We start from the raw sequence: 25,347 nt of genomic DNA on the forward strand, positions 1-25,347 counted from the left end.
CATGAGCTCATTATTCCCAGGGTTTCAGTCTTCATTGTCTTGATTTGCTTGCTTGCAACTAATGCACATCCCATTGTAGGCTACCAACCATTTAAAATGCTTCAGGGCTTTATTTGCACATCCAATGTTCGTTATTTTCTGCAGTAATATGCCTTGTTAATAAATACCATAAACATTTTCATAATTATGGCTTGTGGATACAAAACAGACATTGCTACAGACTTTTTATGACAAAGAAAATACTAAATAGATTCAACTGCTCTAATTGTCCCTGAAAGAAACATTAAAAAGTTGAAATTTCAGTTAACAAAAAGAAGACATTCAGTTACATACATACAACATACATCCTATGACATCATTTATAAACCCATTGTGATGTCTCTGCAACAAGTAACGGCATTCAAAACAATTACTATGTGACATCACACTGAGAGATTTTTGAAGGCACTCCTCATCATTAGGAATGCGTGAAGAATTGGCAAACAATGAGTGGCTTTGAAGTTTGTGCTTCTATTTTCTACTCATAATTTCAAAAGAATTTCATGAGAAAGATATCTAAAACAAGTTAACACTAAAACCACAGAGGAAAGAAATCACCATCATAATCATAATATAACCATAACAACAAGAAGAAGTTTCACCAATAACCATAATATTAACTGTCATAGTAATGACAATAACAAACACCAATGTATTACAAAGCTGTTAGGAAGATTGTCTTTAAGTTGTATTCATAATTCTTTAAGATACACACTAGTTCCAGTGAATAGTTATATGAATGTGTTACCACCATTCCTCCTGATGCTGATGTGATATAAACTACTCCTTAACACTTTTACTGGGAGGCATATATATTCAAATAGTCCGTAACTTATAACCTTCAATTTCATTACACTGAAAATCAACCAAGAGGTATAAAGTCTATGACAAAAAATGATCAGTTGGTGGTTTTACAAAATAAATTCATTAGTTTTCATTGGTAAACTGAGGTCCTGACACCTGCGCTATTTCTCAAAGCTCAGAACCATACAGTAAATAATTCTGGCTTGTTTGCAAACAATCTCACGTTTACATTTTTCATTGTAATATTTACTTACTACATTAATATCTTTTTGTAAATAATGAGATTACTATCACTGAATAATGAGTAAGCTGTGGGTGACGTCTGTACCACTAACGCATGTGTGTTGTATAGCCCTTAATATTGATAAGCGTTATTGGTTATGAAGACATCAGGTATGACTTCTTGTGTTCATATCTCAGTAACAGCAGATTCAAAATACAGGTTAGATGTTTTGGCATGCCCGTATCCTCAGACTGTTCATAGAGTCTCAGTTTTAACAGCATATACACATGGCTTCAACATGGAGATTCAAAAAGCAGTCCAGAAGGTTTGTCTTTATGCAAATGTCAACCCACACCTGAGCGAGATAATGATACTGCCATGTTACACTAATTTTATGCCAGAATATCATAACATATACATACGTTGATGAGTGCCCTTACTCTTGAGTCGTTTTCTTCGTCTCAGATCCATATTTAATAGCTTAAGGTGAACCGTTTGTCTACACAGTATACCTAAGAGGAGCATTAACGGGTAAGTACCCAGCGTTACAGGGATCTAATGTATTATTCTTGTGCTTTTGGTAGTCCAGCGTCCCTTATGGTGAATCTCCCTTACAAATCCCAGCACTTGGACATTGTAGAAAGTGGTGGCTCCAAACAAAGTGCCATTGATCATTAATGAGTCTTTTTAAATGGAGAAAAAAGATGATTGTCAGACATTTCTCTTGGTTTCGTCTGGGCTTTTCTGCCCAAATGTGTCCCAGAATGGCTTTCATCGATAGTTCAAAGCGATCTTCAGTTATGTACTGAAGGGCAGACTTGAGAATTTAAAACTTGTGTACTTTTTTAGGATTCCAAAATAAAAACAAATTGAACAGAAACTCACTTGGTACATCCATGTTAAATTCACACTGAATAAGATGCAGGCGAAACAATGGTAAGGTATGGTAAGGCTTGCTTTCTCTGTCTCGCAGTATTCAAAAGAGTTAATCAGATTCTTAAGAGTTTATGGATATGCTCCTCAAATTATTCCACCTCCATTAATTTTGACATACGTTGTGAAAACCCTGCCGCACTTCCTCATTATGCTGAAGTGGATTAGGGTTTAAAAAGAGATAAGATCCAGCATTACGTTTGTCCAGCTGTAAGTAGCTTTACAATTCATCAGTTGGGATAAGTGCTCAACTCATGTTCAACTGGTTCCTCTTATGCAGACGTTAATTATTATATTAGTCTCCCAGTAATTCCATCATACTTACAAGATGAAAGCCGTTCTCTGAAATATATGGCTCCATAGCAGCTATATCTGTAATGTGTAACAATGTAAAATATCTGAGGATAAAAACATGACATCAAGATATGAAAAATGTTTCAGTTCATCTGTCACATCATGTGGAATTTATATTACACTCTACTGATATTCTATGCAATAAGTTTATAGGCAAACTGTACGCAAATAAATACTTGTATATGGCAGCTTCAATCATAATTATAGCGGCAATTTCATGAACATAAAAAGCATGACAACTCTGAAGCTCTATCAAACCTGGCTTGTAACTGTTATCTAATCTTATCTTTTGAATTTGCCACTATATACAATATATATCTGTAAAAAGATGGTGCCACTTCGCTCTGTGTCGAGTTTCTTCCACTTCGTGGCCCCCTACTTCAAAATCTGCTTCTCTTATTCCTTTACCATCCTCCTACTCCTTTTCTCTCTTCTCTCGTTATTTCTCTCCCTCTTCCGCCCACTCTCTCTCCCACAGTCCCTCTACCATCCTCCAGCTTTTCACACAGTCTATCCCTCACCCATCTTCTACATTCCCTCCTTACCCTCTCCAGCCTCTTGCTCACACAGTAACCTCATTCTTGCTTCCTGTTCTAACCCCTTGGTTGGATGCGACTCCTCCTCCACTTCCCCCTCCACCGGGGATGAAGTGAAGTTGTTCAATGCCAATTTGAACTCCAGCTCCAAACACAACCCCCCATCCAACTTGTCCACCAAGAGTCCCTGTTCCCATGACAACTCCAGTTCCTGGCATGTCGCCCCATCCCACTCCTCCAGCCCCACCTCCTCCCAGGTGACCTGACATCGCTGCTGAATTGCGCTCCTGCTCTCGCCCCGAGGTCGGGTGCGAGTTCATCTTGATCATGTGGTGACGGTCAAGCGATGGCGTAGCGCAAACATTCTGCTGCGATTGAGCTTTCTGGTGGCTAACGCGGGGCAGGGTGGGTACCATTCCACCTCCCCCTCCAGATGTGTAGTCGCCCATTCCCATACCCATCCTGCTTCCGTCATACTCAACACCGTCTGCCTCCTCCTCTAGGTGGTCTGGGGACATCAGCAGCCTCTCCTTGGACTTCTTCAGGGTGTTCGTATTGGAGTTCTTTGATGAAGTGGCCATGGCTTTGTAGTACTGGTGCTGTTGGTTCTTTGACATCCTTGACAAGGTGTTGCCGTCACCGAGGGCGAGGAGCTGGTCCGTGGATTTGACGCGGCGTGGTGGTTTGGAAAGCGTATCATAGTTCTGGTTTTGCTTTGACTCCGGTGGATCCAGAGGGTAAGGATTCGGGGTGTGGCTTGGAGCAGACTGTGGATGAGGTATTCGAGGACGAGTAGCACGGTTGGGAAGCGTGCCTCTTCCTCCCATCGTGTAGTCACCACCCCAGGGAAGGTGATGCTGGGAGGAATGAAAGGTGGGAGGGGCATTGTTGGGCCTCCGTTTGGTGGTACAGTAACCTGAATATTCCTCCAATCCTCCTTTCTCTGTAGGTGGAGGAAAATGTGTTTGAAAAAATCAGAAAATTGGGTGAGAAAAGAATAAACCAATTAGGAATATACAGATATTAAAAATCTGCCCACTATAAAAATGTATATATTTTTATTTTTTTGTAAAAATGCAATACATTTAAAAAAAAAATTCATGGTATGGTGGTTAACCAACAAATGACCAAATCCAAATTCTGTTCAATACCAAGGAGACTTTATTTATTTGTTTCTCTATCTATCTATCTATCTATTGCCAATTATTTAAAATGAACAGCCGACATTACAACTCTATACAATTTGGACTAAATAAATCAACAATAAAACACTAAAACTAAGAAAATAATAATTAAAGAAAGTCAATAAAATGAAAAAAATAAAAAAAGGGAATTTAGGCATCACATGTAATGGGATTCCTCAGATTACATGTAATGTTGTTATTTAATTATTAGTGTTTTTAAACATATCTTTAGGTGAGTATAGCAAATGTTATCTAGATGGAAAATTAGCATATTACTAACACTGTTTAATATACAATCTCTAATATCAGGCAATAACCAATATGGTACCAATACTGTGTATATAATAAATATGGATGCACATCAAGCTTTGCACTACAGGCTAGAAATTCAATCAAACTTTAATCACAATTTACTAAACTCTTAATATAAATTCTTCAACCTCCAACTCTGGACTACATGTTTAATGCTTGATTTCATTAATGCTTAAAACTTTATTTCATTAATATAGCAATATTAATACAATCCTGTTTTATCCTTAACCCTGAGCCATTTCATCTTTTGGCTGATTAAGTCTGAGTCATTGTATCAGCCTGTATAACCTTCGCCTGTGCAGAACTTTCTTGTCCTCCAACTGTAACTCACACTTCCCAGGAGGTTTGATGTCTAGCTGAGAGAGAGGCCTTAAGGCTGTATACGTCTGTACAAGATTGTGGGCGCTTTTCAATGGTTTGCCCTCATTAAAATGACCTTCACAAACATTTATATCTCCCAAGCATTCCAATGAAACACTAAAACTGCTTTAAATAAGTGTACAGATATTTTTACGCAATGCTCCAAGCTCCACATGAGACTCGTGTCCTCATCATCAAGCAGGTAATTTCTCCTTCAAAACACAACACTACTAAATGTCACACTGTTACTGATGTTCGTCCATCTAGTTCTCCTTGTTGCTTATAAATTTGCTTTATGCATTTGAAATTATGTGGGCTATAATAAGAAAGCAATCAAGCCAACCTTTTATGTAATTCCTACAAAACATAATTTCCTTAAGATTAGAATCTTCCTCTCTACTGGTAACAAAGCACTCACCCAGACGCTTGAGAGATGAGTATCTGTTGATCTCAGGCTTCATGGCAGCTTCATATGAGGGCGGCAGCTGAGCCAGGTTATGTAAAGAGTGATGGAAGGACGGCTGGGTCTTCATGGCGTTAGTATGTTTACTGGGCTTCAATGTGCCACCGGTGGCCAGCTGCATGTTGTTCATACGTTGTGCACGCTCTTTAAACACACAGTGATGGACATCGAGGTCATTTCAAACTCAGAACAAACAATTGTAGAGCTGTGGGCTTTACCTACCAATAGTGGCTGTGTGTTTGGGACTGGAACCTGTGGTGTGGATGAAGTTATGCTGTAGATTCCCCACTGTGAAACAGAACAAAGACATGTGCTTTAGAGATTTCTGCCTTCATGTCTTTGTGACAAATGACATTTATCCATCTACTGTAAAAATGTTGCCCTATTAAGCTCTTTCTAGCTCCACAATGTGTTGAAAATTTTACACCGTCTGTTCATTCTAATGCCATCATATACAGCTCTGTGCTCAATAATTCACAAATGCCCTTTCATCATTTGGCTATTGCTTTTTCCCTGGGTTCCTTGTTTGTCCTGAATTTATACAGTTGGCTGTTCACAAGGCTCAAGCTGAGATGGAAACATGAAAGGAACTTTGTATGACATATAATGCAATAATACCAACCAACTGCAACCTGGTCCAAGAGGATAACATTAGTTCACAGTTAAAAAATCATTTAATATTCATGAATATTTGACCCAGGACACTTTGTTTCAAGTTATAGCTGTTGACCAGCAATTAATGGGAATTTTTATCAGTGTTGAAATAATGGATTTTAATGATGGACATTTAATTTTATAGCTTATGGAAATTTATATGGAAATAATGGACTTTTAATTTTCTTCTTGACCATAGATGTCAATAAATTTCAGTACATTTAGTGGATGGCTATGCAATCATTAATCTTGACTTTTCATCTACACATTAACATTTGTGAGATTTATTCCATTTGAACAGTTTTGGGGTTAGAATATAACATTTTTGTCATTGGATTATAGTGAGTTGAATTTAAGTTTCATATTAAAGCTTTCTATGTCTTTTTGTTAATGGAGGATCTGTGGACACAAAATTATTAATTATTTGATAACAAATATAAATTTTCATTTTTACTTTAAATTGAAAAGTTAAAGTGAGATGCCCCCCTCAGAAATGGGACAGAAGGTCCCCAGTGGAATGTTGCTGCTACTGCAATATTTTTGTTGTTGTTGTTTTAATAATTATTATCAATGAACTTTTAATAATATCAAAATTAAATAGTGTAGTATTTTATGTCCATTTCAAATATATTCATTATTCATCATAACATATAGGTTAATTAAACAGAATAATTCTAACTGAATTCATAGATTATTGCTATCATCATATTAATTTAATATTTTTGCCTTTTTCAACAACAAATAAATTAAAACTTTAAAAAATAACCCAAGGGAGGGGTTCATTTCATCCCAGGGGTGCAAGATTGTCCCCTTTCATGACTGTCAATTTTGTGCTACCAATTAATGTTTCTATTACTTTCTCTTAATAATAAATTATAATACATTTTCTTAATGTTATATTGAACAGTAATACTATCTTAAACATGCTAAACTCATCTTGCTAAATTAAATGCACACTGTTCTTAAACGGTTAATTCTACCAAAAATGAAAATTAGTCCACATTTTACTCACCCTCAAGGCATACTAGGTGTATATGACTTTCTTCTTTCAGGTGAAACCAGTCAGAGTTACATTAAAAAATGTTTTCTTTCAAGTTTTGTAATGGCAATGGGGGAGTGTTTTTTTTTTTTCAACAGTCCAAAAATAGTCAAATAAAGTGCAGGCATCCATATTAAAACATGGCTCCAGGGGGTGAATAAAGGCCTCCTGTAGCGAATCCATGCATTTTTATAAGACAAATATCCATATTTGAATTGATATAAACACCTTTTTCTTATTCCTGCTAACTGTCATAGGCGGAAGCTGTTCCAGCAGATGACGTAGGACGTATGCATAGCACAAGCGCCAGTGATTAGTGACGAATGCAGAAGCATGACAGAGAGAGAACAAAACAAAATGCCAGTCACAGATTAGAAGCACAAAACAAGGATTTGTAACGACAAATTTCGATATAAGCCAAGAGGAGACTGGTTTTCCTTTGGTAAAGTAAGGAAACTTTGCTTCCTTTGCTCCTGTAAACAAACGTTGGTTTTTGCAAGACTCACATGTGCATGGGCTGCGCCTATATCATCCAAAAAAAAAAAGCTGTCTCTTAATAACACGTGTACGACAGTCAGCGGAATTTACACAAAACTGTTTATATCATTTTAAATATGGATATTTTTCTTTCAAAAACACATCGATTCACTACAGGAGGCTTTTATTCATCCCCCGGAGCCATGTGATGCACATTTAATATGGATGGATGCGCTTTATTTGACTAATTTTGGACTGTTGAACAAAAACACCCGCCCATACCATTTTAAAAAGCTTGAAAGAGCCAGGACCATTTTTAATATAACTCCGATTGGATTCGTTTGAAAGAAGAAAGTCATATAAACCTAGGATGCCTTGAGGGTGAGTAAAACATGGACTAATTTAAATTTTTGAGTAAACTAACCCTTTAAGGGGAGCATCTCCCCTGCGTATGGAGATTATGGAGATTTCCACTCACGTCGGTTATCTTTACTCTGTAGTGTTGGATAGTGATTTTTCGGGGGTCGTCCAAGAGTTCCCTCTCCACCTCCAGTACCCAAGGCTACACTGTTGTTTCTCTCTCCCTCTTGAACTGGACTTGACTGGTGACGCAACATTTCCACAAGAGCCCTGACAGGGAAGGATGTAGGAATGATTAGTCAGTAGAACACAATTTAAGGTAGATCAAACATCCTTTTTGATCAAGACTCATGAACTCTCACCTGGGCATGTTGAGTTCTCTGTTCCTAGGCTGCCGTGATGCCTTGTGGAACGCCACTTTAATGGCCACTGCCACTGCCACTGTAAACGAGATGACTCCGCCGATGACATAGACCGTGTTGTTGCTTTGTTCGATGCGGCTGAGGTCCGGGTGGGCAGGTGGTGGGGGTCTGGTCGCAGGGGGGGCCGTATTGGCCCACACAGGGGAATGGTAGTTGTGGCAGATGTTCTGGTCCAGCCTTCGAGAGCGGTCCGGACAACAAAACCGATAATGGCAGGTGCCGCAGCAGTAGATGAAGTCATCCTTGGAGCAGTTAAAGGTGAGGTCATACTGCCCCATGACATCGTAATAGCCCCGACACACGTCCACTTCCACCCGTTTGCGAGCAGGCGGAGCTACCTGCGCCGCTTCAATAGGGGCCTTCAGTGCATTAGTCGTTACATTCTTTGGCAGCATTATCTGAGGCAGCGGCCTGAGGGGCATTTCTGCCTCTCCAGCTAGCTGCTTTGGCCGACGATTCATGGACTTCCCTCTCATACCCCCAACGTTTTTAGATAGGGGGTATAGAAAGCCCCTACCCTGAGATCTGGGGTTGGGCGTCGGGGTATTGGTGATAGGCCCATTTGGTGTGTTTCTGGTAGGGCCCGGGATGCTCGCAGAGAAAGCGTTAAATGGGACAGCGATTAGCAGGAAGAGAATGATGACACGCATTCGAGCTTCCAAGGTGGGCATCATCTTTACATGACTAACGCTGCTATTTTCTCTTGCTGACTCAACCCACCGCACAATGCCGAATTTTGTAAAAACAGCCTGATTGCGCTGTATGTAAAATATTCTTGTAGCAGCCCTCCGACGTATGAAATCTGAGTATATATCAAAACAGTCTTAAAAGAAAAATCTGTTCTCAAAGTCTGTTAAAGTGTGTGCTGTGAACGGTCACACTCCGAGACAGCGTGAGAGAAAAATAACTATTTTGATGTGCTTTCAGCTTCAAGGTGAGTTACACAACACATATTCTCTCATCATATGGCGCTTCTGTCCAACATATAGCTGGAAAACCTGAACAATATGTAAAACAATCCAAACGCTGACAATATTCTGTGCATGCAACATACAATTGGCTAGTTCATGTATAAACAGGAAATGAAAGAATATTTAACGAATTGTCTGTTTTGAATGTATTAACAAGGCAAATATTCCCTTTTGTGGTTTTCTTCAAAAACACGCATTTACACATTTCTGCAGACAAACAAAATGGCTTCTCGTTACTGTCCTCCTATTACTTCAGTAGCTAGTGTTTTCATGACACATGAAGGCAATTATGTTGTAGTACAACTGTGTACATTAAAAGTATTTAGGTTTAATTCCCCGTTTTGGCACTTATCAGAATTAAATATTCATTTAAGAGAAAGGGGCAGCTGTAAACATCTTTAAAATGTAAACTAATGTTTTGCTTCTCGCCACAATTTTTTGTTTATTTTATTTTATTTATTTTTTTTGGGCACTCCTTACATTCAGCAATGGCACTTATTCATCAAACAGTTTTCCCTGACCTGTAATGCTCCCTGAATGTTTACTATTTTTAACAAATATAATCAATTTCCATACACTTGGAAAACAATAACCTCAGAAGTTAATCTTGTTCTACTGCACTTGTTTACGTGTTAACAGGACTACTCAGAATGTTGAACTCCTTTGAGAGTTTGAGGGCAGTATGGTGAAGAATCATTTTGATTTTGTTCAGTATTTCATTCATGGCCTAGTACATTACTGAACTAAAATGAATGTGTTTCCTCGTTCAGCATGTGAAGAATTACCAAATGGATAATCCTGTGTGCAAATTTAAAATAGTTAAAAGAGATCAGATATGAATTGAGTCATCTGTCATGTTGGATATAAAATGTACGCCCTATCTACACCTATCTTAGGTGTGTATTGAGAATGTATAATAAACCGTTAACACAGACACACACAAAAAATGATGATGGTGGCAGAAAAGACGTAGAACGTTTTCGTCTTCACAATAGAAATTTCCAAGGAGAGTGACTGTGTAAACCTCGCAGCCGCTATTCAGCTTCTTAAGGTTCACACAGCAGATTTGCTTTTAAGATAAGCCCAGTTTTCATTGAGACCGAGAAACGTTTGAAAAGGTTTGTTGAAGCTCTTGGTGAAATGGTTTAAAATCCCATGGTGTGGACATGGCTGTTTCCTCACTATTTTTGCAGGGTTGATCTTGGAATCCACTGGCAGATATGAAGTGTTCAGTAATCAAGCGATGTGCCTCTGAAAAGAAATCAACACATTGATGTTACATCCTACATGCGCACGCACACACACACTGAGACATCTGTGAAAGTTTTTGAAAGATCATAGTTAGCTTGTCATCTGCATGGCAGCCTATTATTTTCATTGTGACACGTATGGCATGTGACAGGCAAATAAGGTATGCAGCAAATAATGTGATCAATATAGAATCCACAGAATTCAACACAAAAGAGTTTTTTTTATGGGGTTGGACTGTATGTCTATACACATTATCTACAATAAAAAATGTGTTTATTCAAGGAGACCATGCATTAAGTAGCCAGCGCTTGTTCATAAGAAATATTAGTGAATGCAGACATTAAATACGCATATCTGCAAAGAAGCAAACATTTGTTTTGTTTTTTTTAAAGAAATTGCTGCACACAATCAAAATATTAAACTTTTAATATCAAAGTTGCTGAGAAGTGTGTGAAACAAATGTAAACAACCGCAAAATATGACAATGAAATGACTCTTGAACATTAACATGAACAATTTGGCCATTAACTGATTATTTTATCAAATAAGCATTGTATAGTCGTGTATAACCTATATATGATTTCCATTTGCAAGAAACTATAAGCAAAACTCATCATTACAATAGCTAACTTGCTTTTGCCCTATTGGTAAAATCGAAATGCATGCTCTGATAATCGTACTAGTTATGATTCTTCAAATTTTTTAAAAAGCAAAAAGTCTATAAAAATAGAAAATATATTTTTTATTTGTGTTAACTTATTTTGTGTAATATTGTTTCTGCAAAAATGACAATAATGATAGATAGATAGATAGATATAACTACAGTAAACACTTAACTACAGTAACATTTTAGCATTTATATACTCATTTAATATTTACATTTAGATTTAAGCAAAATGGTTTACATTTAATATTTATCCTTTAAATCTGTCCTTAAACCCAAATCTAACATTTATAATAAGTACGTGCAGTACAGCTGCAGATTCCAGCTCATGACGCTGAAAAGAAGGGCTGATGTGATGACCGTTTGTCTAATTTGTTACAACAAGTCACTATGAATCAGAAGCATTGAGAGAAGTGAATAGTAGCAATGATCTGAACAAATAGTGATCAGTCCTTTTCAGAGAGCATAGCATGATGCATGACACGAAGGAGGGGGTAAAGCATGAGAGAGAAGCTGCTTTCCTGACACTGTAGGTCTGTGTGTCAGAATGTTTGTGAGGAAGTAAAAGAGTCAGTGTTATTCTGTAATCAATACCTATATGCTTTATTTGTCACAGTTGTAGGGGCCTTAGGAAAACCGTCGAGCAGATAAAAGAAGGTTGGGTAAAGTACGAAAGAAAAGTGAGATAAATGTAGGGTAGAGATTTAAGTATGAGCACAGCATAGCAGAAGTGCACAGAGCCAGAGGTATGACAGAGGAGAGGTGCTTTGTGTGTGTTTGTGTGTGTATGTGGGAGTGCAGTGTGTGGGAGGAAGAGAATGGAGAGCGTTCAGTGACACCACTTACTAACACACATACGCACACAGTGTACACAATACACAACACTGGGAACATACAGTGCTAACACCAAACGTAGAGACTGCAACACATGCAGACAGTACGCTGGCTCACAAAATGCACTTTTTACAGGTATAAAAAATGGATATAGTACTCTGAAAGAATGAGTATACAAAATCTGTCGTCACAGATCAACAAGTTAATGCCATAAGGGACAACAAAACAACACGGCTTTGATGTAATGAGGCGCAGATACCACTAAGGAAAACTGCACAGAGAGGAGCCACACAAAAATCTGCAGGAAATACAGCATCGGCCAGGAAAATAATACTTGTGTCTCTGCTGCAGGCTGCGCTCTCATCTGAGGTATAGTGGCTATATAGCACGTCTACAGTGGCGTCGTGGCATCAAACCGGTTCTGTACATCAGCTTAAGTATTGAACTATGGAATATTGACTGATTTTAGAAATTTAAAAAAATATATACTTTTAAATACTTAGGGATAGAAATACAAAGAAAATACAGAAAGTATACCGGCTCAAATTCACAAAAAAAAAAATCAATGCTAAATAAATAAAAATATAGGCAAATTATTCATGAACATAATATAAAATCCTTTTTTGTGTGTGTGTGTGTGTGTACAAGCAGTGTTACGACACTGTAAAAAGTATTTTTTAAGGTGTAAATAAAGCATTATTTATTGGAGTATGTTTTATAATAAAATACTACAAAAAAATGCAGATATAATTAAAAAATATATAGGTACAGAAATACACAGAAAATATTGCTAGGCTCAAATTTACAAAAGTATGAAAAATAAAAACTATTAAATTATTTAAATGTAATATAAAAATATTAGCTAAATGTTCTCTGAAATATTATTTGGAAATATATTTTTTGAAATACGTAATGCACATAATATTAACACCATAAATCTGGGAACAAGCACTGCTTGTATTAAAGTTCAAGCAAATAATATAAAAAAATACATTATATTATATTATATTATATTATATACACTATAAATGTTTTTTTTTTTTGAGGTTGTAAATAAAACAATGATTATTTGTTTTAAAAGAATATACAATTAGTATATATTGATTCAATAATGTATACTATTATTTTTTTTCTACTTCAAAATTTCACATTTAATTCAATGTGTTACTTGCCATTTCTTTGTTATTGTTTATTAAATTTATAGGCAGTTTCTGAAAGAAAGTGAAAGTGTAGAGAAACTGAACAGGTGAGGCGTTGAGTGTTTCATGTGGGCCATTTACAGTTTTCACAGGAGCAAACCTAAGAACAGCCCATAACATTAAAAACAGTAACCTCTCATTTGCATATCTATAATGAAGCGTAGGCCATTTCGCCACCTTCTCGTCTATGTGAAACAGTATACGCCTCTACAAACTGGATTAGCTTTTCCTGAACACGGCACCCAATCAGCAAGGCACTGTGGGCGACTTCTAAGAGATGAGACACTGAAGATGTGGCGCATTCACAAACAGTTTCTAGAACGTGAGTTCACAGAGGAATCACGGACGATTCATCCGCTTTTAATCAGATTTTGGGAAATCGTGCTATTCTCCTTCTATTTCATTGTATTTCTGTTGCAAAACATGTCTGTTTTGTATGTTCTCTCGACTTCTTTTTATTTTCCTCCCTCCATTTCCCTCTCTCTCTCTCTCTGTGATATTCAGTGCGTGGGTTGAGGCAGCTCACTCTCCCTCAGAATAGCACTGCAGTAGTTCAGACTTGTATAGAAGGAGAGAAGGAGAAGGAGAAAGAGAATGATAGATAGGATGAATAGACCTTCTTCTCCCCTCTAAAACTGCTGTTCTCTTAAAAGACAAATAGTTTGCCCTTTTCCTTCATACCCCCCGTGATACTCCGGGCCATTCGTGGACTTGACTATAGCAGTCCGTCACTAGCCTATGCATCTATAACATACACTCATATTAAAAATGCATATTTATAAATGCACTGACTTGTTCTGGAAAGGGCTGATCTGTCAAATAAATGCAATGAGAAGTGAAAGATAAAAAAAAAAAAGTGTCATTAGAGCTAAAGGAATGAGTTGAGTAATTTTCACATAGGACAGAATGAGAGTAAGGCTTCTGTCATATGTGCAGTCCCCAAAAAATCAGTACAATGTGTTGCAAAGCACCAAAATGTGCCATTTGGCAAGCACAGATTCTGCTTGGTGCTTCTTCACAGGATTTTTTACTTTCAAACAAGAAAAACAGCTTTATTCAAGAGCTGGGATAAGGAAACCAGTTCAAATAAATCAACAAATGAATGTACAACAAAATGATCAACACTGGATCTCAGGACTTCTTTACTTTTTTAAGTTTCACCCGATTACTGAACTTACTGAACTCTATTTGCAGGGCTTTGGCCTTTTTTGTTTTCTTTTAAACTAAACAACCCAGAAGGTGTTCTATATAATGTAGCCTAATTCACAAGCATAAACCTATAGTTATGCCATCTTTGTTTTTCACCTGCAGTTATCAAGTACAAAAAAAAAAAAAACCCCACAGTTACATTTTAGAAGTTGGTACCAATGTGTAAGGCCCAAAAAATAAATAATAATAATAATAATAATAATAATAATAATAATAAATGCCACTAGGGTGTGTTCTGTTAATTCTGTCAGCTTAGCGTTACATAATCTAACATAAACAAATAAATAAATAAAATAAAATCACCGAACGTCATACCTGTAGAGAGAGACACCGTATGAAAAGTCCTCTGCGCAACCCACCTAACAAATCTTACTTTTGCTGCTCTCGCTACAGTCATATTCCCAAATAATAACAGGGTTTGACACATTTCTGATAGCTGAAGGTGAAACTATCGTATATCGACGCGTCTCTTGCGGATTGTGGACCTGTAATTCGCACGCGGGTGAGTAGGTGGACATGACATGACAAGCAGCGCGAGAGCAGTGAATGGCCGTCTGCGTGGGCGTGAATGCATGTTTGCGCGAAGGGTGATGTGGAGCCACCTTACACTTTCATATATGTGAACATCTTCTTCAGGTCGCTTGCAATTGATTAAAAACAAAATGTGACATGAGCATGTCGAACTGGTCTAACATTCCTTTTTTTTTTTTCCTCAGCGCAAATCATGAAACTTAGAGAACCAAACATAGACGCGTGATCAGTCAATTAGATGACTTGCAGAAATATAGTTCAACTCGAGCGACTTACCTGTGCTGATTTCTGCCGCCGATCTCACATCTTATTCAACCCTGAGCGACGATGAGGGCTGAGAAAGTCTGTTATTTCCACAAACTGTTGCAGCGCTTCCCTACTGCTGGCAGCCTCGTCTTTTGGTCACAAAACAATAGTTATAGTCACTATTTCTTTCCAGGATTTTCTCTCACCTACCCCAGGTGTTTCCATGTTCGTACTACAGATAAAGCATCGGTTTTTAGCGATAGGCAACAGATCGTGCACAACTTATTTGCGTGTAAACGTTATGTACTGTGAAAGTATTCCAGGTGAGAGAACCTTTTCCTAAGTCGCTCCAATATTTTTAATAACGCTCAGAAGAACGGACGGCACCGATGCCATGCGTTTTTTCTCTGTGTTGTCGTTAATCGACGCCGCCTGCAAAGTGTGCACACAAGAACATTCCGACCCTGTCACGAAACACCGGTGGAATGAGGCGGGTGTTCTCACAGAGGTCCGCTGCGCTGAATAGTGCGTTTCTTGGTTTCGCGAGACGGTGCTGATGAGGGTTTGATACGCCGATTCCCGACCGCTTCAAGTGTTTCGATTCTCAAACTACTTCTCATCTTTGACACGATTATGGCTGGCTAAGCAATAATGTGTGTGTGTGTGTGCTGAAGGGAGACACACTGATCGGTTGCCATGGAAACGATGTCATTTTGTTTGTGACTAATAATCTTGATTCCTTACCCTTAAAGAACACAAGACTGGGTTGCAGAAAACCAGTAAGGCATCGAAATAAAGACGTAGAGCGGTTGCTAAACGTGGCAGCGAGTAGTTTAGCAAACAAAATGAAAAAGAAAGCAAAAAAAACAACCCTGCATGATGACACAGCCATTGCCTATTATTTGGCACATTCTATATTAAAAGCCTTACATTCACATAAGTACTTAAAAAATAAAAACGTGTAACGAATTAGGTAATGCACGATGTACATTTACATAGAATTTTTCATTGATTCAATCTGCATTAAAATACTCTTCTTTGCAATAAATACAATTTGCATTAAAAGAAGTCCTTAGTTATCTAAGATTAATCATCTAGGCAATTGCATGCTTGATTAAATTGGTGATAAACATTTCGCTTAATTAATCTGCACCTAATCTAATATCAAACAAATGAGCTCGGGTTAATTATCACATATCCTCTGCGGCGATAGAGACCCGTGAGCCTCTGGCTAACAGACAGCCGTCAATCGCATTTCAGCACCACGGAGAGCGAAGCAATCAGCACACGATCCACCGAGGCCATGAAATATTAACCACTCTGTGCTAGTGGAACAATTCATTTCTGTTTTTCTTGATGCTGTGATTCTCACAGGTGAAAAGGGCAAGCCGTTCTGCAGACTAGTTTAGGCCTATTGTGCAACCCACTAAAATTTGTAACCACATTGATTTAAATTCTTTGTATTTTTTCGATTATTGCATATGTACTTCAGGCACATATCTTCCCCCTCATCGGCTCTTTCCCACAGACAGCAATTAGCCGGGGTGCACTTAGGCTTAGCTATTCCTATACAGGTGGGTGGGCCGCTGTTTTGGCCGCTCAGGAAACCTGCGACGAGAACCGATCATCCGTTCATAACCCGCTCAAATTACAGCCCGCAATGCGCCCTCTGAATATGGGGGAAAACCGAATATGGCATAAAATGTTTCAAGGGTCGAAATACACTGAACAGCTTGTTTTTAAACCATCTGCACGTCTCCATCATTATACAATGTTACAAAAGCAAATATTGCTGAGTGCTGGGTGAAAGCAGCCTGAACGGTAAGACACCAGTGAAACTACTGGAGAACATGTACAGATCACTTAATGGAGTAGCTCACCCATACTTGAAAATTTGCTGAAAATGTACTTACCTTCAGACCATTCTAGATTTATTTATTTGGAGAAATGTAGCATTTCAGCATCTTTTGTTCCCCAGTAGATCTTCTGCAGTTAATGGGTGCCATCAGAATGAGTCAAAACAGCTGATAAAAGCATCACAATAATCCACACAAATTAACATCTTCTGAAGCAATGAAACAAATCTATCATTGGTGGGTTTTTTTACCTTTAAACCATCACTTCTGGCCATAATCCATAATAGCACAGTGGAAAAAGTCTATCATGGTTATCCGCTCCCACCAAAAACCACCAGCATATTTGTTCAGAACCATTTTCAATTGAGTAGAGCATATATCTCTCCTGATTCAGACAAGGCAACTTTAACTGGAGAAAGCCATGTTATGGATAAAGAACACATATTTTAACAAGAAACAATGATTTTAAGTTAAAATATTGATTTTTTTTTTTACAAACAGCTTTTCACTTTTTTTGGAATAACTGTTTTGCTTTTATTAGCTATTAACTCGGCACCCATTCACTCCACTGGAATCAATGGCAAAGAAGTGATGTAATGCTACAATTCTCAAAATCTCTTCTGAAGAAATCTGTTTGAAGAAATAAAATCATATCTTGGATGACCTGAGGCGGAGTAAGTTTTCATTTCTGTGCGAACTATTCCCTTAACTGGCAAATTAACTGAAAAAGAAAAACCCAACAGACAATAAGTCAAAGATAAACTAATTTCCTTCCACAGTTTCAATTGTCCAACAAACACAGAACAAATATAGACTAACACAGTTTTTCTTTAATAAATAAAAGGAAGAATCAAATTGCTCCCTAAAATTCCTTTATTTCTTATTAATTTAAATAACTTAAATAATGGCCACAAAATACCCTATTGTTTATCCACAAATTTAAATATGGGTAAACTGTTTCTGCAAACACATCTTGTCCAAAGTTCAGATCACTTTGTTAGAGAGGATCTTTGGGAACTGAAGGCCCCATATAAATGTAACAACGGGCAACAACAGACTACCAGAGAAGATTCCTCAACAGCCTTTTGATTGAGAGACCAGTAGAGCCAGAGAAAATTGCAGCTGTGTGGTCATATAAAAAGGGATTAATGTTCTTACTGAGAAGTATAACCAAACTACTTCATTTCAAAGATGAGACTGAACACCACTTCTGGCTCATATTTCATGATTAACTATTAGCCCCATTGCTCTACCCTGACTGGCCTAAAGGCTTTAAGGACTCAATCTCAAGCATCACTGTCAGGGAAACATAGCCTTTAACTTAAAAATGGAAAAAAGCCTTTTGAAAAGTGAACTATAAAATAGAAACGAACAGACAAATTTAGTAAAAACTTGGAAACAATTAAAATACCACACGTGTATATGTATATATATATATATATATATATATATATATATATATATATATATATATATATATATATATATATATATATATATATATATATATATATATAAATAAACAAACAAACGTAATATTCATATGACTAATGTTCAGACCACATTTTAACTCCCCCTCTGTTATTCCTGATCCTGCATCTCTTTCACCACAAACACACAATGGTCATATTCTGTGCAATGTACTATTCTTCATTAAACCCTTGAAAAAAATAAAAACTTAATGTGTTCAGTCCAACTACAACAGGACAGCTTTACAGTAACTGTCCCATCAAACCTGTAATCTAAATATATTATAAATTCTGTGCTGACAGTACACAGAAAAATCCTGCTTATGGTCATGATAATTCTAGAGGCCACAAATGAACTGTCAAAAATTTTACTACTGTTTTCATACTCTAAACAATTGTAAAACTTCTGATACACAGATGAAAACCCCTTTCGTGCACGAAACAAAGAGAGAATTGTCACAAAGACAGTTCAAGTCCTGAGAGCAAGTTGAAAGAGACAAGGGAACAAAAAGGAAAGGAGTGATCTGGTAGGAGCATGGCAAAATGAACGTGTTATCCTAAAAATGGTAAGACAAATTAAGAAGGAGAAAAGGTGGTCTGCACACTTCAATATTTATATTATGTACACAAAAAGCACAGATTTATTCTCTTTTATAGCCGCCTCAGAGCTCGTTTTTTATCAGTTTTCTTCTTTGCAACTATATTAGTATTGCCACTGGAGCTGCTGTTACTTAAATTGTTGGTGGCAACACCATTTGTTACCAAACCAGCCCCGGCTACACGTTTGTTTGGGTCTCCTGCATGCTTTTTGGGTTGGGGTCCATCAGCAGGCTCTTGAGGGGCCCCTGATGTGCCTCCCATAGCATGGATCTCTGTTAGAAGGCGAGCACGGGATGCATACTCCTTATAGTCCTCCAAAAGTAACCTCCCAGCTTCTTCGTTCAAGGCCGACTCTGGGTTAGGATGGATCAGAAGGCACTTGATAGTCTGTGAAAGAAAGAATTAGAAGCATGTGGATGATAAATATGAGTTGCATAATACAGTACAGAAAAAGGTACCATTTTGGAAGTTTGGAACTTTTTTAATAAAATATGATGGTCTTTTGGAACTCATTTCCATGGCCACATCCAGCCTAGGCGGAAAGTGTGGTCATTGTTGTACAACACAGCTACACTTGAAAGTTTTTTTTAATACATACACCAGTCATGAGGCTCAAGGTCTGTTGCAACCACATTTTTTGAAAAACAAAAATACAAAAAACCTATAAGGGGGATTGGGGCATAGTGATCCACGACACGCATTTAAGGTTTGTGTGTCTGTTTGTTAGTGCAAAACAGAAATTTGTGGCCACAATGTTTTCAGCTTTTTGGAGTGAAAATTAGTATAGTTTCATTGTTTAAAATAATTTTTACATACACATGTTTATATATACATACACACATACACACACACACACACACACACACACACATTATCCAAACAAAAACTTATTGTATGTGTGTATATACATCCGGCTGGTCTCACGGGAACGTGACGATATCCTCGCAAAACAATTTGCAGTTTACATTAGAGCTAGAGCTGCACAATTAATCGTTCAAAGATGGCAATCTTATTCCTGAAAGACAACAATTCAGCTATGTCTATTACGACTTTCACATCGCGAGTGTCAGTGGAGCGTGATGCATGTTTGCTGCCCATGTTAATGAATCATTCAGGCTGCTGCTGATCCAGAAAGAGCAAGACAAAACGTCTTTTCAACCACACGTCATTATTTCTGTGTTACAGACATTTAAATAACACAAGTACTGGGATAAAAGTATATAGTTTGGGTATAAACACTTATTCTCTACAGTTGGGTTCACAATGAAAGTATTTTAACACGCGTATGTATTGTAACCATAGACTGTATGTATTGTAACGCTTATACTCTTCCTCCAGGAGGTGGCGACAACTGGCAGTTTAAAAAAAAAAAAAAGTATTTGTCATTGTCAACCTTTATTTATAAAGCACTTTCAAAACCATAAAAATGGACCAAAGTGCTGTACACAAGCAGTATATAATAAAGATAAAAAACAAAACATTAAAACATTGAAACAAAACATAAAAGACAGGTCATTCACAAAAGTCCTGACCAATCAAATGCCGAAAGCCTGATAAAACAAGTCAGTTTTTAAGTCCTTTTTGAAAATGTCCATGGCTTGGTGAGGATTTTACAGATAATGGCAGAGCATTCCAAAGTGTTGGAGCCGCAACAGAAAACGTGCAATCTCCACTCATACGAGACCGTAGGTAAGTCAAAAGCAAGACTTAAAAGACTTAAGCAATGGACAGTCTAAAAATCTCATCTCGTGAACCCAGTCTCGTGTCTCGTCTTGTCTCATGGGATAAGTGTCTCAACACCTGACAGTAAGGCACTCACCCTAATCACATGTACATCTCGGAGATGTCTATTTGATGTCTGCATTTATATATGCAAGACGTATTTTTAAGAGTGCTTGCTCATCTGCAATATGTCTCTAAGATATTTCCATCAAAATACAAAACAAAACATTCACAAAAATTCATCAAAAATCTTATTCTGAGAAGTTTATCAGAGTACACAGCAGATGTTTCCCAGATCTTTAGCAGACGTCTTACAGATGTACTTGTGCTGTCTAGCTATATATATATATATATATATATATATATATAATATATATATATATATATATATATATATATATATATATATTATAGATATCTATATATATATATAAATAAAAAATTACATTTTAAATGTATGCATTTAGCAGACGCTTTTATCCAAAGCGACTTACAGTGCATTCAGGCTATCAATTTTTACCTATCATGTGTTCCCGGGGAATCGAACCCCCAACCTTGCACTTGTTAACCCAATGCTCTACTACTTGAGCTACAGGAACACTAATATATACACATACACATACACGGGGAGCACATAAGTGGTCCGCATGCCCAACCAAAATAAAAAATGCGCTATATAAATAAGTTCTGACAGCGCATTTGTGTACCGACATGGTTGACAGCTGTTAATACACATTTACCATTTTAGATCGACAAACTGTACAATATAAGATTTCTTTTCATAAATCTAGGCTATCCCATGCCGTTTTCAAAGCACAATTCAAAACTGTGACATTCATTCAATGAAGCTCTTTAATCAGCAGCAGCGCTAAATCCGGAAGCGCGTATACTTACTTGCCGGCAACCTGCGATACTACTGAAATAAAAGCCTGCTGATTTTAAGTTTGAAAATGATGAAAACGCTTTTATTTATTTTTAGACGCTTTTATCCAAAGCGACTTACAATTGGGAAATACATAAAGCGATTTTTCTTAAAGAGGCAAACAAAGAAAGTAGTAGTAAATATTAGCATTTTATTTTCAACTTTACTATAAAATAATTGTATATTTAATACTAGGCCTACCTTTTATTTTAAATATTATCACACATTATTTTATTTAAAAAAAGTAAATAAAGTGCAATAATATTATAACTAATTGTTAATACATTTTTTATAGTTATATTTAATGGGTCACGCTATATGCAGTGTGAGGACCAAACCAAATCTCCAGGTTATCTTATGATAACAAGACAAAAAGAAATAAAGAAAACACCTTCAACCCTGTATGTATGTATGTGTGTGTATATATATATATATATATATATATATATATAAATAAATACATATACATTAGGTGATTTTTTTTTTTAATAAAACCCTTGGGGTAAGATGCTCCATCAGAATTGGCACAGAAGCCTTTTTTTTTTTGTCTTGTTGGATATTGTTACTAGTATTTTTTTAAAATCCTTATTGTAATTCATGGTGTTATTGTTCAGTAATTTCATTAATTAAATGCACATTTCAGCAATTGTTGTCTCTGTTTAAAACCTATAGACTAACAGATTGAAATCAGTGTTACTATTATGAAAAAAAAAATATATATATGGGCGATTAAATATGAAAGGACAGGGATATTTGCATACATAATAGAATAAGTTTGCCTTTCAGATGATTATCTTTTACTGGGATTCTGTTTTGTAATGGTTATTCAATTACTCAAATTTCTAAAACCGTTTTATTAAGAGTTATTCAAAACTAAAAACAGTTTTAATCAAAATAGGTGAATTACTGTCTTACAGTAATGACAAAAAAAATTAAAATAAAGTGTACAAATGTTTATTACAGTTATTATCATGTTTATTATATTAAGGGCACTTTTATCTGCATTTAAATCTAGGTTTACCAGGAAAGTTATTAAAAAAAAAAAAAAAAAAAAAAAAAAAAAGTAAAAATACTACTTACTAGCAATACATGTCTCAGGCCCAGCTCTGCCTTCCAGTCTCTTTTCAGCACATTGACACAGATCTCACCCTTGTGCCCAACATTAGGATGGAAAATCTTTGTGAGGAAATAGCCTCTGGGAGGTGCAGCAGGAAAATCCTTCCCAAGGACCAATCGCATCCGGAATACCCCTCCCGCATATGGAGTTCCTTCTGTTGTGAAACAGGGGAAGAGGTAAATTTTTAAGTTACGCTATGGTCCTTTAAAAAGAAAACTAATAAAATGCACTACTGACCAGGGCCCTCAATGGCAGTGTGCAGCTCTGTGATGTCCTCTTCACTGGGGTAGATTTTGATCCCCTCCGGAGGGTCCGCTGCCAAGGCAGAAACCTCTTTATAGACGAGTCTCAACACTTGAGGCGGCAAGTTCTCCACGTTTGAATTCTACAAAAAAAATAAAATAAAAAAAAAAACATGCATGTAAAGCATTAATAGCTACAAAGTGAAATTTGCTGGTAAACCTGAGCACGTTCATGACAAAAAAAAAAAAACACTACTAAAATCAATATATGTCATGTCATATATGTTCATGGCAGGTTTAGGAAAGCAACAATACTGAAAATACACTTATTTTCAGCAAAGTTAATGAATCATCTGATACCAAGTACTTCAACGAATGGCACATGACTGCTAGCTCAACACCAGAAGTATAATCTGTTCTTTAGCTCAAGACAGTAAAAAGGTACAAATTAAAGTCAAAACAGGACGAAAAAATGAAATCAACTATATGTGACAGATAAAGTTTTAGTCGTAAATTAAGTTACAGCTTGTACTTTCTAATGATATACGACCTAAACTGCTAAAAAGTTATGAGAAAAAAAAAACAGAAAACATATTTTCTTATATTAATCCAACAGTTTGAAGCACCATTCATCGATTTTCAAATTAAACGTACCATTTCCAGCTGTGTGGGGTTTTATAAAAGCCAGCAAATCTGTCTCAAATGAGAAACCTTGGCTAGCTGCTAGCGTTACCCAACCGGCCGACGAGACCGATCCGGTGATCCACAACGAGACCGACGGAAACCACCGACAACCGATCTAAAAGCTGCAATCAATCAAGACTGCAAAATATACTTAGACGTTTAAAGAATCTACAAGTTGTCAAAACCAGTTTCTCACTGTAATGTCGGTCGGTTTGCTGGTGTTGCTACCAAACCAGGCTAAGCTAACGATGGGCTTGCTGAGTAACTAGTGAAGATATCTAGCTATTCTCCAGAGCTTTCCTTTGTGAAACTGCTATCCGATGTAGTCCTCAGATGAAATGTGCCGTCTAAAAGTTTTAAAGTCCGACGTGTTGTCAATTTCGCCTGATAAAGTTGGTTTGCTCGATAGCTAACTGCCCCAGACGGCTACCGTAGACTATTATCAGCTAGCTTGTCTTTTTGACACAGGAACAAAAATACGATTCGTCTAAGAAGCAGTTCGAAAGAGGATTGACCAATCAGAGTCTGAGAAGCATTGCACGTGCTCGACAATTAAATCCCTCTAGCCAATCAGAAGCTTGGGTTACGCTGACGCAGTAGACCTTGGAAACCCCACGGACCAGAGAAAGTTGAGAATGCGAAAAATGCTCTTTGGTAATAGGTGCGTTTGAATAACTCATGCCCTCCCAAAGGCAGGGACAAGTGTTGTTTCAGTTCACGAGCCAATGAAAGACTTAGAAATAACATCAACAAGGGGTTTAGTCTTTTGTTGAAGCGTTTAGTGTCACTCTGAGCCAGCTTTAAAATATTTAAAAAAACGTGAGTTGTGAATCACATGGTCATAAATTCACTCACAGCAGCTATTTCCTGTGAATTAAACTCTGTACTGCAAGCACTAGCCTCACAGGTTCTTTTGTTGTTGTTTTCTGTAAAGACCTCTATCCCAGTAAAATCTGTAATGTCAGCCCAAAGGCCAAAAGAGTTTTGAGACCTTCTGAAGATCGCTGTTTATAATAATAATAATTATTATTATCGTTGTTGCTGTTGTTGTTTCAATTTTCCGTTTTATGACAATTTCTTTTTTTTTACGTTTATATTGTCAAAGCACTTGCGGTGTTGCTGTGTAGAAAACAAAAAAAAATTGTTTTACTGACTATTTGTATTTATCATTACAATATTTATTATTAATGATAATAATTAAATTATTATTTGTATAAAACACCTTGTAAAGAAAATAGCAAATGTATAATATAAATTATAAAAATTCATACATGCTTGATATTGATAATTTATGTTATCAGTTAGATGTAGGCCTATGGATCCACCCCCCTCCAACAAACTCACTATACATGAGCTTTATCCCTTATAATCCGTCAATTAGGTCGTCATTACAACTGATTTAATTGAGGCAAGCCCGCTTAATGAGAGTCAATGAAAATTTATTATTTTCTGACATTGACTCAGAAATTCAATCTGATCATAAAAGTGTTTGCTGTACTGCTTAACGCCCGATTGAGGGCACTCCAACCTTTCCTTCACTCCAATACTGATTTTTGCAGTATTTATTTGAGTTTTTACATTTTTAATAGCAAAAAAGCTTGCAGATTGTGTTCAGAATATATAATGTTCAACGTCTGAAAGTAAACTGGTTAAATTGTACGACAAAAAAA

General features: G+C 36.8%; 2 protein-coding genes across 3 annotated transcripts; both read right to left on the reverse strand.

Moving 5' to 3' along the window:
• Positions 1-87: 87 nt before the first annotated feature.
• Positions 88-16,082, reverse strand: LOC109112018 (protein shisa-7-like). Of its 2 annotated transcripts, none has more exons than XM_042740665.1 (6): positions 15,096-16,082; positions 8,101-10,382; positions 7,857-8,008; positions 5,431-5,496; positions 5,164-5,352; positions 88-3,832 (listed from the first exon to the last, which is right to left on the reverse strand). In XM_042740665.1, exons 2-6 carry the CDS (start codon positions 8,832-8,834, stop codon positions 2,916-2,918), a joined length of 2,058 nt encoding a protein of 685 aa, XP_042596599.1. In that variant the 5' UTR covers positions 8,835-10,382; positions 15,096-16,082; the 3' UTR covers positions 88-2,915. The 2 variants fall into 2 exon arrangements, with proteins under 2 accessions (XP_042596599.1, XP_042596600.1); XM_042740666.1 differs by lacking the exon at positions 15,096-16,082 and adding an exon at positions 14,604-15,024.
• A 1,698-nt stretch (positions 16,083-17,780) lies between these two features.
• LOC109105817 (ubiquitin-conjugating enzyme E2 S) lies at positions 17,781-24,151 on the reverse strand. Its single transcript, XM_019119091.2, has 4 exons — positions 23,648-24,151; positions 22,989-23,136; positions 22,715-22,905; positions 17,781-19,377 (listed from the first exon to the last, which is right to left on the reverse strand). The coding sequence occupies exons 1-4, from the start codon at positions 23,648-23,650 to the stop codon at positions 19,042-19,044; spliced, it is 678 nt and encodes a 225-aa protein (XP_018974636.1). The 5' UTR covers positions 23,651-24,151; the 3' UTR covers positions 17,781-19,041.
• Between the last annotated feature and the right edge of the window lie 1,196 nt (positions 24,152-25,347).

This window comes from Cyprinus carpio, chromosome B16, assembly GCF_018340385.1.
Source record: "Cyprinus carpio isolate SPL01 chromosome B16, ASM1834038v1, whole genome shotgun sequence".
In the NCBI taxonomy this organism is placed as follows: Eukaryota; Metazoa; Chordata; class Actinopteri; order Cypriniformes; family Cyprinidae; genus Cyprinus; species Cyprinus carpio.

Coding starts and splice junctions, on each gene's coding strand:
- LOC109112018 (XM_042740665.1), bottom strand. CDS start 8,834: ATGATGCCCACCTTGGAAGCTCGAATGCGTGTCATCATTCTCTTCCTG. Junction 8,009..8,100: donor AGAGAACTCAACATGCCCAG/GTGAGAGTTCAT, acceptor CTTCCCTGTCAG/GGCTCTTGTGGAAATGTTGC. Junction 5,497..7,856: donor ACAGAGTAAAGATAACCGAC/GTGAGTGGAAAT, acceptor TCTGTTTCACAG/TGGGGAATCTACAGCATAAC.
- LOC109105817 (XM_019119091.2), bottom strand. Junction 22,906..22,988: donor CACTGCCATTGAGGGCCCTG/GTCAGTAGTGCA, acceptor GTTTCACAACAG/AAGGAACTCCATATGCGGGA. Junction 19,378..22,714: donor GCCTGAGACATGTATTGCTA/GTAAGTAGTATT, acceptor TTTCTTTCACAG/ACTATCAAGTGCCTTCTGAT.